Raw genomic sequence first — 16,675 nt, 5'->3', positions numbered from 1 at the left:
CATCTTTACAGGTGACTTTCCATCCCTTGAACCAAGGCATGTTAGCACTTGGCCCCAGCATGCTGTGACCATTCCAGTAAGAAATCAGCATAAACACTACTGTGTTGGGGTTGCAGACAATTTTCCTGTGGGTGTTGATTCTTTAATTTCCTCTTAACTCTTCTAGCTGTAGGGCGCTCAGTGGAATCCATTTTGTTAACAACAAACAAAAAGTCTAGTATTAGTCAAGTTCAAGTTCATGTGGTTCCCTTCTCTCTCCAGAAACTTTCAGAATACTCTCTGTTTTAGATATTTTCAAATCTCACTATAATGTGCTTAGTTGAGGTTTTAAATTTTTTAATTTTGTATTATTTTTTTCCTTATTCTAGTTGGCACACTATGCATTTGCTCAGCTAGAGATTAATTCTAGGAAATTCTGGATCATTTTTCCAACTCTTTTCTCCCTCTGTATATTATTTCTTGTTTGAAGACTCTTACCAAATAAAACTTTTTTTTTTTTACTACGTACTTCTAATCTCTGTGTATATATGTGTATATACAACATACACATTACATAAACATACACATACATGTTTTTCACATTTCCCTCATTCTCTCCATCATTTTATCCCTTGTTGATGCATTCTGAAGAGTTCTTCAACTTGACATTCCAGCTTGTTAACTTATTTTTCAGTGTTTTGTATTCCTCTATTCAACACATCCATCGAGTTCTCCATTTCAAAGACGTTTCATCCCAATCTCTCCAACAGAACCCTCTCCAAAACAGCTTGCTGCTACATCATGTTTCCAATATCCTCTCTTATCTCTCTCAGAATAATATGCTGTGTTGAGTATCTGAATATGTTTGGCTCTGGTTTCCCAAGTGTATTGGGTGGCACTTGGGAAGGCAGAGAAAAAGAAAAAATCTAGGTCTTGCCCTGTCTCATAAAAAAGATTCTGTATGTGTGTGGGGGGATGGGGCTGTGTACCTCAAGACCTATAATACTGCAATACAGTAGTGTTATAAACACTACTGTCCCACTTGCTTTTTTTCACTTAACAAATACATCATGAATGTTTCTCCAAGGCAATGGAGTGAGCTCTAACTCATTTCTTTAAAAAGCTGTAGAGTATTCCATGGGTATATATATGTCATGACATCCTAGCTTTTGTCCACCAATAAACACTAAAGTTATTCCAGTTTTTGCCACCAGAGACACTATAAATATCTGCATGCACACACACATATATACATTCACATCAATTCTTTTCTTTCTAAAAAAATAGTCTTCAAAGTACCACTACTGGATTAAAAGATAAGCACATCCTTTTAATTTTTACAGATATTACCATATTCCATCCATAAAAGTGGTAGCAATACAAGCTCACAATCATTATATGAATTATGTCCCCACATCCTTGGATTCAGAGCAAAGGATACCAAAAAAAAGGGTATGCTTTCCAGCCACCATGAAAAAAACAACCAACAACAACAACAACAAAAACCTAAAAAAGAAAAGATTATTTCTGATTATAACAACAGAAACTGTAGCAGTGTAGGGTCTTACTGATGCCAAGGTATGATACCCTTAGTAAAGGAAAACATAAAATAATAGCAAAGGACTACTTGAGTCCTTCGAAGAGTCACAAAACAGAAAAGGGAGCTGTAATAAAGGAAACTACTTTAGAAGGTCTGAGGAACTCAAGTAAGAGGAAGGAGCACAAAGCTGGGTCTAGAGACCAGTCAACCCTTGACACTCAAGAAGGTTAAGTATATATCTCTCCCAGATTAGGGCGTAACAGTTGAAATCCACTGGACTGAAAAGTTTTTCCAGAGTAGGATGACAGAAAAACCAACAGGGCAAACTAGTAGGGACAATTTACCTATCTTAATGGAGAAAATGAGAACTATTATTTATAGCAGCAGAGCTGACTTAATTTCCTGCAATAACAAATAGGTGCAAAACAGTAAAAAAAAAAAAACAAAAACCGTGTAGGACAAAAAACAAAACCAGAACAGTTTTACAGTGTGCCACCAATGGCAGAACTAAACAAAAGATCTTGCTTAGGCTTAAGGTGTAATTTATTAGACTTAACAGGCATATTACAATTGGCATTTGGGGAAAACGTATGCTAAAAAGTAGGAAATGTAATATTAAAGATTTAAAGATAATCCAAAGATAATCAAGAATTAGCTATGTTAACTTTATTTCATTAGTTAAACATCCTGTCTACAATATTAACATGTTTACTTACAAAAAGGCCTTTAATTTCAAAATGGTCACTGTACTTATGAAGCAAATATTAAACATCAAAGTAATTACTATTTACCTTTGAGACAGTGGGCACTTTATTCTCTTTTGGAACTGTGAAGTGTTTTCTTTTCTCTTCTGATCTGTATGTCTTTATCTCTTCTTCTCCCTTTGCAGTTCTCCATTCTTCTTGCCTACTGAAAGAGAATTAAAAGCCACACATTATCTGTAATGTTTATAACTGATTTCTCCCCAAAGGGAATGTTAGGTATCAGAGAGGGGATGTTACTCCTGATGCCTTCTTTTCAGATGAGGCATGTGATAAAGATTTCTGAGTTTAATTTCATAGATTGGGAGCTCTGGACATTGAGCACTAAATGACTGGAAAGACAGACTCCGTCCACTTGAACTAGATACTACCGTCTCTACTATAGTCTTTGGCAAATAAAGTTTTAGGATCTGGGAACACGGTTACTCCTAAGGTAACTGCTCCAAGGATTAAAAACAGAATTTATTTATTCTTCAAAAATTATGTCAGTGTTGGGCTTATGCTGTGATAACCTTATGTGCCATACAGATAGCTGGAATTAAAAAAAATAATAATAAAGGCACAACAGACCCTTGAGGTAGAACTAACATTAACTCCCGAAGCCCTGAAAGAACTACATTCTCTCCAGTGAAAGGCAGGTCAGGCTTCAGCCACTGAAAAAACTTCAACTCTATCCAGGTACCAAGCTGAATTTGAGCAACGGAAGTTTTGAGGAACATTAACTGTGAACTTTAATTTCATGGAACCTGAACTCACAAGGACAAGAGAATTCTTAAAAAAAATTTTAATTCCTTAAAACTTTAAAGTTTTTGAACTGGAAGGGTATTTAATTTTTGAACTTTAATTTTTCCCTGGAGATATCAGAGTTGGAAGGGAGTTAATATTCGAACCTGGAAGAGCTCTATAATGTTGATATTTTGTTACTTGGGTATATCAATGTTGTCATTTTATGCTTAATTGCAGAATCTCTAATGTGGCTGGTCATGATTCTCAATGGAAATGAGTGAACTTGAATCTTTTTTTTTTTTACATCTTTATTGGAGTATAATTGCTTTACAATGGTGTGTTAGTTTCTGCTTTATAACAAAGTGAATCAGTTATACATATACATATACATATGTATGTATATACATACATATACATATACATGTTCCCATATCTCTTCCCTCTTGCGTCTTCCTCCCTCCCACCCTCCCTATCCCACCCCTCTAGGTGGTCACAAAGCACTGAGCTGATCTCCCTGTGCTATGCGGCTGCTTCCCACTAGCTATCTATTTTATGTTTGGTTGAACTTGAATCTTGTGAAAAGAATGCCCTTGGATTTAATTTCGTTTGTTCTTAATTTGTTTTTTTTAATTAAACTTTTTTATTGAGATAACTGTAGGTTCACATACAGTTCTAAGAAATAATACAAAGAGGTTCCTTGTATCCTTTACCTAGCTTCCCCCAATGGTAATATCTTGCAAAACTATAGTACAACATCATAACCTGGATCTGGATATTGATACTACCCACTGATACTCAGAACTCCCCAGTTTCACTTCCACTCATGTGTGTGTGTTTGTGTGTGTATTTAGTTCTCTCCAAGTTTATCACATGTGTACGTTTGTGTATCCATTGCCCCAGTGAAGATACAGAAAGAACATTTCCATTACCACAAAGATCCCTTGCGGTGCCCATTTAATGACCATATCCACCTTCTTCTCTTCCTCCTCAGCCCTTCCTCTTCACAATGTCTAGCAACCACTAATCTGTTCTCCATCTCTATACTTTTGTCATTTCAGGAGTAGTCCATAAATGGATTAATACATAACCTTTGAGACTGGTTGCTCACCGTAATTCCCTGAAGATTCAATCAAGTTGTGTATCAACAGGTTGTTCCTGTTTAATGCAGTCTTATTCTGTGGTGTGGATATACCATAGTTTGTTTAATCATACACCCACTGAAGGACATCTGGGTTGTTTCTAGGTTTTGGCTATTACGAATAAAGCTGTTATACATTTGTGTACAGGTTTTTGTGTGAAAATAAGTTTAATTTCTTTGGGATAAATCCCCAAACAGTGCAATCAATGGATCATGAGATAGTCTTATGTTAGGTTTTAAAAACAATGCCCAACTGTTTTCCGGAGTGGCTGCACCATTTTACATTCCCACCAGCAATGCGTGAGGGACCCAGTTTCTCCACACCCTTCCCAGCATGTGGTGCTGTCACTGTATTTCAGCCATTCTGATAGGTACAGATTATTTTACTGAAGTTTTCATTTGCATTTCACTAATGGCTAATGATGTTGAATATCTTTTCATGTGCTTATTTGCCATCTCTATATACTCTTTGACGAAATGTCTGTTCATAGCTTTTGCCCAATTTTCTAATTGGATTGCTTTGTTTACTGCTGAGTTTTGAGAGTTCTTTATATATAATAGATATTAATCCTTTGTTGGTTATGGGATTGGATTTAATTTTAATGCAAAGCTCCAGGAAGGCCGAATACCCTTTGAAGTAATGGCCACAGCCTCGCTGGACCATACGCTCAATGGTCAAGCTCAAAGAAAAAGAGATAAAAAGGTGACGAATATCTGGAGAGAAACAAATCTTCCCCACTGTTCCGTGGGCAGGGACCTCCACCACCAACGAGCAACCCACTCCTGGACTCTTTTCACCTCCTTACTCATTCTTCTCTAGGGGAGGAGGAGTGAACTAATTAATTAGGATGCTCTAGAAGGAAAATCCAGCTTAGCATGGCCCAGTTCTATGCCCTGTTTGCCATGTATACATTCTTCTCTGCACTTTAAAGAAGCAAACCAGCTGCCTCACATGGGGAGAAATACCGTGGCCCAGTGGTACCTTTCGCTGGGGTTCAGTATTAGGAAGCACTCATTCAGGCAGATAAAAGTCATGTTCTTCACAGTCGTATGAATAATAAAATATGCTCATTTCCTGTCTTACTCTTTTGTGTTATTTTTTACTCCTTCAGAACTATTTTTAAAATGATGGATATTATTTATTGCACCTTCTTCAAACCTTAACAATAGAATTAAAAAGTAAACAGGAACACAGCTAAAGAACATCTGGGTATATTTGTCATCAGATAAAGTTATGGTTCAAATTCAAGCTTTAGGTGTATAATCCTAAAACCTAACACAAATTTGGGTGTGGTCCAATCAAAAAAGCATAATATATATAAACATTCAGATTACAAATATTTTTAATTATATAATTACTCTTATCTTTTAAGAACTAGGAAATCCTAAAATCAAATTTGACCTTCCTATATTTTTTGTTATAGTACAGTATTATAATATATAGTCAGTATTAGTTGGGGCTCATATGGACCTCATTCATGAGTATTTCATTAATAAAGAATCAAAAGGAATTGGATATAAACGTCCCTCATAGCAATGACCTTGAGAATAGGATTACATAAAATCAATACTTTTAAATTTACATATGTATACTTTTAAGTATAAAAAAGATTTAAAAATATTTATATAATCTATTACCAATAAATAATATAATGTATTTTCACTATGCCTCTGAATGATGTGGTGTGAATGATTAGTAAAATCCACAAAAAACTAAATTACAACAAACTATGAATGTGTTTTAAGATACAGTTAAACAAGACAAACTAAGATTTAAATATGCTACTCAGTAAAATCTCATATTTGTTCAAGCCAAGTTTAAATTCCCCCCCCATTCACCTTAACACTCCCCCCATATCATTTATATGAATCATCCTAGAAAGGGACATATACTGAAATTTAACTTTTCTCCAGAGTCATGGATAGTTTAAAACATTAGCTCTGCAGATAAATTTAAAACAAATTAACACACCACTGTAAAGCAATTATACTCCAAAAAAAAAAGAGTCACACTTAGGTATCAAGACCCAATTGAATAAAACACTATGTACTGTCAAAAAAAAAAATTAAAACAAATTAGAGCTAAAAAGGTGCTCTGAAGACTGTAATTCAAAATGAATACAAACAACTATGGTACATAACGATTCATAATTCCCCTTCCTTACCTGGCTACACCAGCTGATAACTCAGGTACTACCACCCTTCGACTCCAAGCTACAAGATCCCGCTCTGTGGCTATTTCACTTCTTGGTGCATTACTATGCATTTGCCGTACACCTTCGATTTGACCACTACGCCTTAGTCCTACATTAGGTGGTGAATGAACCTCTGAGGTAGAACTTGTAGAGCCTAAGTTAAAAAATTAATACAGTAAGTTCTATTTAGAGACACTTCTCCATTAGCTTCTAACAGGAAACACACACACACACACACACACACACACACACACACACACACACACCCACACCCACACCAGGGGGGAAAAATCCATACTATCTTCCACGTGAAACTTCATAGTGTGTGGCAAATAATCACATCACCAAATTAGGAGCTAAACCACAAGCAAAAGCTTAATGAAAACAGAACATGGTTATTCAGTTGACTAGATAAGTTAATGAATCATGACTATGGACTGTTAAGCTCCAAAGATGTAAAACCTAATATTACTTAAAAACAAATTGCCCACTGTGTATTTTTTGGGAAAACTATACAAGAAGCAAAAACAGACACAAACCCAAGGACATTTATGGTTCATAAATTTGCTTTAAATTTTCTCTAAAGTTTAATAATATACAACAATAAGGATGGTGAGATGTTCGAGAATGTGGCTTTGAATGTATTCCATAAATTATTGAATAAATTTATTTTTAATATTTTTCTAAATTATTCATGTTTATTATAGGAAATTTGGAAGAATATATACATTAAAAAACTCATTGTCCATAGTTTGAAACCTTATATTAAGAATATTTTTTAGGTCATTAAATATTCTTCAAAAACATGATCATTTTGGCAGCCTAATATTTCACGTAATGGATTTACCATATTTGTTTAATCGCTTCTCTACTGCTGTAGGTTTAGACTGCTTCAATTTTTTAAATATTTCACTTAAGAATCACTGCTTACCTCTACTTAAACGGCTGGTATTACTGATACCTGCTTCACCAGAACGTCTCAGGTCTTGCTCCTGTTGTAGTCTTTGAATCATACTGTCCAGTGGGCTGATCTCCTGGTTTGCTTGCTGACTTAAAACTTGGTTCAGTCCTATGTGAACCACAAAAATGCTAAGGATATTTCAAACCATATTACTTATCAACCTCACTTTGAGTCCAGAATTAAACATAAATTTTGCTTGAGTAAAAGACCTAAAATGAGCAACTGTGAATGATAGGAGAGAGAGAGAGAAAAAAAAAAAGGAAACATGCCCCCTTCAATCTTCATTAAAAATAAGGATGATGATGATGACATAACTTTTACTTAGTGTTTACCATGATTCAGGTACTCATATGATCATTACAATACCACAATCCCGTAGGTATTATTAACTCTCCTTTATAGATAAGAAAATCAAAATAATTATTCAAAGTCATATATCTAGTAAGTGGCAAAAGAAGGATTTCATCTTAGATCTTCTTTTAAAAAAGGCCAATCTGATTACCCACTTTCTCAAAAAGCTTTACTGCTTCATTCAACAAATTCTTGAGTGCCCATTATGTATTAGGAACTACGCCAAGAAACTGAGGATCCAGTGGTGAACAAGATACATCACGGTCCCTGACCATCAGGGAGCTAACATTCTAATGGGGAAATTGAATGATAAACCCATACACAAATGAAGATTGGGAAAAAATGTTGTCAACATAAAGAAGGTGATGAGATAGAGAAAATGGGGAAGGAGAGAAATGGGAACTACCTATGGTGAGTCAGAAAAGTCAAAGAAGCCCACTTTGAAAAGGAAGCATTTGAGTGAGACTTGAAGAAAAAGAAGAAATAGTCACCCATGTGAAGAGCTAGAATACACTCTGGACAGAAGGTAAGAGCTGGTACAAAAGCTCTGAAGTAGGGAGGAACTTGATGTATTTTAACCCATCCTGCTTTTCCAACATCAATTCTCACCCACACCAGTGATATGAGACTACCTGACTCTTACTCTCGTAATAGGATATACACCTTTATGCTTTGGAGCTTTTGACCACTTCAAGTACAAATGTGATAAATGCTAACATCCTTCAAGCACCAAGAGAAATGGCATCTCCATATTTCCTATGTGAAATCTTTCCAGACTACCCCTGAAACACCTAATACAATGTAAATGCTATGTAAATAGTTCCCTGCAAGTAGCAAATTCAAGTTCAGCTTTTTGGAACTTTCTGGAGTTTTCTTCCTGAATATCTTCTATACGGGGTTGGTTGACTCCACAGATGCTGAATCCAGGAATACGGAGGACTGACTGTGTACATACCTTAGTACTCAGCCCAATATAGAAAGGAAGCCCACTACTTAGTTCTTCAAAAGCATGAATTTTCTTATCCATCTTAATATTCTAATTCTAAATCTAGAACAATGCTAGGCATATAAAGATGCTCAATCCTGCTGAACAAATAAGAAAATGTATGTTATGAGATATATGAAAGGCATTGCCACAAGGAGAGAAAACAGCAATTAATATCGGGTGTGTGGGAATGTAAGCAAGGACTTGATGAGATCAGACTTTTAGAGTGGGTTAGTAAGATACAAAGTATATTCTGAAATGAAGTAGTAGTAGTATGAAGGTATAAGAAAAGAGGAAATTACATGTATTAAGCACATAAGGTTATTTCATTTTATAAGAGAAAACTAAAATTCAGTGAGATAAAATAACTTGACCGAGGTCACAAAGCTAGAAAGTGGTAAAAGTGAACAGAGGTAAAAATTAAAATGCCTATGGATGCCTCTTTCCTGGTATACTGGTGAGAAAACATCTCATGTTTGAATCTGACATAGCTCAAGTTTAAAACTGAGAAAACATTTAAAGTGTATTGTTGAGTGTAGATATAACAAAACTGCACTCAAAGCAACTTATTACAATATCCAACATGTATGTTTACCTAACTCTATTTCCCCAAATAAATTTTACTACAGATCTAGATTTGCAAATAGAAACATAATTAGAAATGATGCTAAAGTTTTTTTCAAAAAGTATTTTTCTTTTGTTCTATTTTTGTACCTGGCAAGTCTAAAATAATGAAGGAAATGATATTTACCCTGAATTCTGTGAGCTACTAGAACACTTAAAAATTCTGTGACTCACTCTGAAGCCATAATTATTGCTCTGGGTTCTCTTGTAGCCCAATACTATAACTGGTGTCTATTTCATTTTCAAAATCAAGTCCACTTGTTACTCTAAGGGCAGCTTGGCATGGAAGAAAGAACAATGGACTGGGAGTCAGAGCTGGATTTGAGTCCCTACGATTCCGTGTACTTTAACTTGAACAAGACATAATGTTGTTAAATTTTCATTTTCTCAATTTTTAGAATTGGGATACCACAGATAAAAGGATTAAATGAGTGTTATTTATGAAAGCCCTTTAAAAACTGTTAAATGAAGGGAAGAATAATCACGATAATTAAGTAGCACTGATATTTTAATAAATGAGTCATTTTCTTATTTCCCTGTGCCTGAAATCCCAGCCTAGGTACCTGACTGAAGCCTGGGAAAGACCTGATTCTTGCCAGTTCCCCACTAAGGGAATGAAGACATTTATCTTAATTTCAGTCCTATGACCAAGACTTCTCTAACAACTGTGAATTCTCTAATCTCTAATGCCTGCCTAGATTTCTCAAATCCTGCCTTTTCTTAGATTGAGTTCATGCTGTGTCCACGTACTGAAACATTTTAGTTTCACATACTCTAGAGTCTTTATTATAATTTCACATGCCCAATCCTTTAAGAAAATAAGAGATGATTGATTTTTCTGTGCTGCTTACAGATTCTAAATTCATTATTTAAAAGTTAACTCATTATACATTACATCCCATATATGCCCTTCATATCTACTTAGAAGTTTTGTCCATTTATGCTAGACGAGAACCTAAACTAGTTTTATAAACATTTTTCTAGTCTAAAATATAACAAAGATTCATAATTGCAAAACTGGTTTAACTTTCTTTACAGTCCTTCCAGTTATTTTCACTTAATAAATTAGTGCTGTTCTTCTTGCCAAAAGCAGGGAAGAAGCCTGTAGACCTTGTCTCCATTTCAACTCCCATTTGATTCTTCAACTAATTCAACTTTCACCCTCCAAAACAGCAACACTTTTCATTCCTATCTTAACTTTTCTTAAACTTTGATCACTTCTTAAAACAACTGTTAACGTGAACAGGCTATCTAGTCTTTTATTGATTTATTTTTAATATTCATTTATTTATCTGGCTGTGCCAGGTCTTAGTTGCAGCATGCGGGATGGGATCTTCGTTTGTCGCATGCAGGAGCTTTCAGTTGCCACATGCGAACTCTTAGTTGTGGCATGTGGGATATAGTTCCCTGACCAGGGATTGAACCCAGGCCCCCTGCATTGGGAGCGCAGAGTCTTAGCCACTGGACCACCAGGGAAGTCCCCTAGGCTATCTAGTCTTATTCTCTCTCTCACATCATACTATTATTTGCTTTAATAATTATTCATAATTTTTAACTATGTATTTGTTTATAACTGTTTACTAATCTAACTCACTCCACGAGAGCAAGAACTGCATTTGTTTACTTCACTGCTGAATACCACAGCTTAGCAAGTGTCAGCGACAGGAGATTCACAATGTATGTTACTGAATGAATAAATAAATGAACTGACTCATCTCATACCAAATATAGACTTACCCTATTAGTCCTCAGAAGGTTATAAATAGATATAGACGAAAATTGCTTTAAACCTCCAATGCTTCTTAACTGTCTTGCAATACTTAAGCATTATTCAAAGAACTTTAAAGAAGTATAAAAATCATTTTACTTCTCATCTGTTCAAAACAATTAAAAACAAAGTTCTACCCAATTATCAATTTTATAAGTTTCAATAGGAAAAGGAAAATTTAGCATGGAATTAAAATGAGCATATACCTGAGGAAGTTACCCCCATCTGAGGGATGAGTTGCTCCTCCCTGCAATTTTCACGACCAGGAACTAATCTCTGATATCTTGATGGATGAGGGTTACCATCGACATCGACCAAAAAAGGCGGCGGCATTAGATGAGGTGCTTGCTGAGTCTGTTCATCTAATACAAAATTGTTGGCATCACGGATAAGGGGCCGATAATCACTGTGAAAGAACATTTGATCTGCTATCTATAAAAAGAAAGGCCCATAAAAGAATGGACAAAGAAAAATTTATCATTATAGATTTCTAATGGAAGGTAAACATTTTAATGTAAATCATGGTATTAAACAACAATATAAAAGAATATTATTTTCTTGAATTAACTGTAAATAAATCTTTGTATGTTCTACATTAAATTTTACGATTAGAAAAGTAGCTGCTTTGACTTGAGGATATGGGGAGGGGGAAGGGTAAGCTGGGACAAAGTGAGAGAGTGGCATGGACATATATACACTACCAAACGTAAGGTAGATAGCTAGTGGGAAGCAGCCACATAGCAGAGGGAGATCAGCTCGGTGCTTTGTGACCACCTAGAGGGGTGGGATAGGGAGGGTGGGAGGGAGGGAGATGCAAGAGGGAAGAGATATGGGGATATATGTATATGTATAACTGATTCACTTTGTTATAAAGCAGAAACTAACACACCATTGTAAAGCAATTATACTCCAATAAAGATATTAAGAAAAAAAAAGTAGCTGCTTTAAAGTTTCCCTGGAATAGAGACTGCATTCATAAAAAAAATTTAAAAAACATTAAAAATAAGTTACATAGTTTCAAATTAAATGGTAAAATTAAATCTAGGCATAAATCTTTCAGCAGTACTTTTACTATTCCAGGGCTATCATGCTTTATCTTATCTTTAAAATTACTAAATATGGTAATTATTTGTTTTAGCACTTTGTAACGAGAAATCAATTTATTCTCTGAATTAAACTCTTTAATGAAACCACTCATACAATTTAAGAAAATCTGTAAGTATACAGTAAGCATGGTTTATATAATAATAATATAAAAAATTAACGACAGATTTTCCAAGAGAATAAGCATTTTCTCTAAAATTTCTGAATATAAAAATTAACATGAACTCATACCTGACACATCTGTAACTTTAAATTTTATTATTTAATTTGGAATTTCTTAAACCTGAACGCTTCAGTTTTTACTATGATAACCTTTTAAACAACTCTACCACAGATAAACAATTTAAATCTTTTAGTCACTAATCTCACATAGGGTCTTGAATATTTAAAAATATTAACTACCATCACAGTAGGCCATGCATTTTTTTGAGAACCACATAAAAGCCACAGAATTGTACCTCAGACAAATGCATATTCTCCATATAAGTAAAACATTTTACAGAATTTCAACGAATCCCTCTATGGACATCTCCAACACCCATCTTATATACCCCAACCTAAGAATTGCAATCTAGACCTTTCTAGCAGGCTAAGTAAAAGGTTATTTCTTCTGAAATATAAAGATTATTATCACCTCCCTCCCCAAAATACAACCCCTAAACATCTATGGATTTAAAACCAAACAAACAAACAACTATAAGGAGCAGATATACAGTCATCGTACTCTACCTTGTCATATTTGCTACTGGAGCCAAAGCCAAAAATTAAAAGATGTCCATGAGAGTCTGTGCATGCAAAATGCTGCCCATCAGGAGAGCATTTGCAGTCAAATACTGCACCATGTCCTTGGCCTTCAATCTGAAACGTATTTAACCAACAATCAGAAAACTGCCATTAAAATATAAAGAACTGGTTGGTCACTATTGTTACTAAAATTCTATGATAAAAGATATGTAAGTATATATCCTAATGAAGTGAAGATATAACAAACACAGTATAATAACAAAATTTGTGAATATTCATGAAAGTGCCAGATTAAAAGCCTTGAAAAACAACGTATTATCTTTATCCATAGACCAGACACAAGTCAGGAAATAAAACACCACCATTCTCCCCCACCCATAGTTCTGCTTCATGTCTGTAACCCGGATTTAAAATGGAATTGCACCTTACAGTCCATCTCATCTGCATTTAATCAAGCCCTTTCAGCAAAGGCTGACAATGTGGAGTAACTGTAGCAATTTTTTGGTAACTCTTGAAGTAATAGCCAGAGATCACTGCTCACAAGACACTAACTTTTTCTTTTTGGTAATAAATTCCCTTGATGGTCTGACTCATTTTTTAAATGATGAATTTCAAAGGTTAAAGAAAAGGTTTTTTTTACCTGATAATTGTTTTCTGTTTTCCAGTTCCATTAATCCAGAACGAATGGGTTTCTCCCTGCAACCTGTCAATCAAACAGAGGTGGCCAATCACCACTCTGAATTTTTTTGCTCTCAGTGCTTCTTCAGACTATGTTCCAGTTGAAAACTTCTTTAGCAGTGTTCTGAAAGAGGTAAAAATTCTACCCTATCTAAAGCACGACTAGGGACTGAATTTCAGAAAACAACTAAAATAGGGAGTTGACTCCCTAACAAATAACAACTAAGGATGATTTTCAACAAATGTGACTGGATTTCTGGATTAGCAGAATCGGAACACACACACATTATCAGGTAAGAAATACCTCCTCTCTGTTCCGGTATCCACTGATCTAGAACAAATTGGTTTTATTAGTAATATCCCAATATCCCAGTAAATGCTTGGAAAAGAGAGAAGTGGTAATTTTCTTTCTTTAGTGTTAAAAATATGGCACAGGGATGAATGTACAGTTCACCAAGTACAGAAGTGAAATTAAAATTTTGAAGAATAGTTGATTTCTCAAGGAAGGTTTGCATTTTGGTCAAAAGAGAAAATGTTGTTCTAAAAGAAAGGGCTCTGCCTAAGAAGTTTATATAGTACCACAAATGGGATTACCTCAAAAAGAAAACTAATTTTTCCTTTGGCTTGTTGAAAAGAAGGAATGAGCACACAGGTGTTTATTAATGCTGTTTTGAACGGTGATAATAATGGAAAAGAAATAAGAATAACTTTCCTTAAAATTTAATCACATGAAAGAAAACTGGTGAAGTACTCTAACGTCTAATACACTAAAAGACATATCATAAAAGCAAGAAACTGAGTAAGTGAAACAGGATCATTTCTTGGTTGTGAAGAAAGTTGGAGGATAAGATAACAGAGAAAAGGAACTGATTCCAAGTCTACTTTAAAACTATTCAAAAATAAGAAAGAAGAGAACTACTTCTCCAGATTAACCTAAGGGCATTAAGTAGCTATATAGCTTTGTATTTTCCAAAAATGAAAGAATATAAGCAGAAATGTCAGGATTCACATCTCTATTTTTCAGTGTTGTCTAGGGAAATAACAAGTTACATGAACTGTTATAATACCTAATCACACGAACAAAGTTTAGCTCTATATAGAATTTTACATAAAAAACTCAAGACCAAAGAATTAAAAGTGTCTTGGCCATGTGTTGTTAGATGTTTTATTTACCTCAATTCACTCAAAATTTCACAAAAGACAGAGGAAAAAAAAAAAAACCCCAACTACTTTATAAATCTAATATAATAAATGCTCCCAGAACTGTAATACTATTCTAAGTTCACAATTCTAAGTATACGGTAGAACAGAGGAAGAGATCTGAGAGTCTGACTCAGCAATGCCAAAGTATGTCTGATGGATGTTCATATAAGCATGGTATCCTTTATATAATGTTTAGACAATGTTGCTCTACATTCTTCTTTTGGGGCTGTGGCGGGGGGGAGTGGTGGTGAGGATTATCAACCCTATACCCTACCTACCAATGTTGCCACATTTACAGTTAGTAGAAGATCTCTGAGAGAATACTTGGGAGAGGCAGAACTTCTAAAGCTCTAAAAAAGCAAAGAAAAAATAGCAATCCTATTGAAGATCACTGTGTTGCTATACAATAACACATGCCACTGTGAATATGGCAGGATGGTACAAATTCTCTTGGTATAAGCCATCTGTATAACTCCAGAGTGACTTTTATATGGAGAATATGAAAGTGTATTTCAAAAGTACATTATTTGGATTAACTATTCATAAAGGAAGACAATGGATCTGCTTTACTTACAAACCAATTAGAAAAGGTGCCCATAACCTTACTATGTAAAATGCCAAATTTATCTTCAGAAAAAGCTCCTCAGATAATAAACAGCCCTAACTACAAAATGCTGTCTAGCCTTTCCAGTTGATACAAAGTAGGAAAATATTTTACTTTCCTATATAGCTAAATATACCCTAGCTATTTTTATGATTTATGCGATAATTAACTAAGCCAACCATTAAAGATAGTTAAATACTTCTCTCTGAAAAGGATTTCATCTTCTTAAACAAGGGTCAGAATATTTATGACTAAGAATTCTTAAAGAAAAAATTTAATAATGAAGGCACTATTTGAATATGCATGTGTAACTAGAAAGCAATGAGATTTACGTTAAAAAACTAAAAGAAAATATCCTTTCTAGTCATATTAAAGTTATAGGAACCTATATATATTATATATCAACTACACTTCAATTAAAAAATACATTTAGATAAAAAGGTATATGAACCTATCATAAAATTAAATGCTCAACAGAAAGTCAACATAAAATTTAACATTGTACATAACTTATGCTAGTACTTATAGCATGCTCTAGTAAGTTTAAAAACAGAAAGAAATGAATAATAACAAATTTTCAAAATCAGTGAATTTTAGATGAATTATTCCCCTAATAATATCAAGTATGCTTGCTAAACATTATTTGGGACATATGTAAACAAAGACCACATAATAAAACTCATACTTGCTAAACCACAGTAAAGAAAGCTGAGAAAATCCATGAGGTAATGTTCACTAATAAGTGTAAAAATTTCAAGAATAGGAGTTAAAAGAAAATAGAAAAATACATTCAGCGACTATGATAAGGTTATTTTGCTTTGTTTTTTAAAGTAAGAGATGAAAAGACCAGACAAGTTAAAATAATGACTCCTTTGTAGGAAAATTCTCAAACTGACTAAAGAATTCTAGAAATATTTCCAAGAAATGAGCAGCACAATCTTGTTAGTTTAGAAGTTTACACTGAACTTGGAAAAAATTAAATCAATGCAAAAAGTTATGAATTAAGAGCTTTGGTGATGATAGAATTGTCATATTTAATGAAGAATACTAGTACCCTTTTCAAGGCAGAATACAATCCACAACTTCTAATATAATTCTTGTGAAGTAGAAAGATGAATAATTAAAGGAGACAGAAGGGTGATGCCTAAGACTGAAGAGACCTCTCCTCTAGTAATGGGTAAATCACTTAATATCTCTGGGAAATGATAAAGGTCATTTAAATGATCACTAGAGTCCTACCCACTTCTAAAATCCTAACACCTAATATTCAGGAAGCCTTTTTTGGAAGAACTGGACAATCTGAAAATGAGGTAT

General features: G+C 34.3%; 1 protein-coding gene across 3 annotated transcripts in view; it reads right to left on the bottom strand.

The window, feature by feature from the left end:
* The window catches only part of PHIP (PHIP subunit of CUL4-Ring ligase complex), a 127,136-nt gene that overhangs the window by 46,112 nt on the left and 64,349 nt on the right, over window positions 1-16,675 (bottom strand). For 2 of the 3 annotated variants that reach the window (XM_081251349.1, XM_081251350.1), the window contains exons 16-20: window positions 12,862-12,990; window positions 11,235-11,460; window positions 7,271-7,408; window positions 6,310-6,493; window positions 2,311-2,428 (exon numbers count right to left, since the gene is read on the bottom strand). In XM_081251349.1, coding sequence (XP_081107475.1) covers window positions 2,311-2,428; window positions 6,310-6,493; window positions 7,271-7,408; window positions 11,235-11,460; window positions 12,862-12,990 — 795 coding nt within the window. The remainder of the gene's footprint in view (window positions 1-2,310; window positions 2,429-6,309; window positions 6,494-7,270; window positions 7,409-11,234; window positions 11,461-12,861; window positions 12,991-16,675) is intronic. The other variant, XM_081251351.1, reaches the window with a different exon arrangement.

This window comes from Mesoplodon bidens (assembly GCF_964165515.1).
Source record: "Mesoplodon bidens genome assembly, chromosome: 12".
NCBI lineage: Eukaryota > Metazoa > Chordata > Mammalia > Artiodactyla > Ziphiidae > Mesoplodon > Mesoplodon bidens.
Note: the sequence above shows the minus strand (reverse complement) of the source record. Positions and strands in the feature narration are given on the sequence as shown.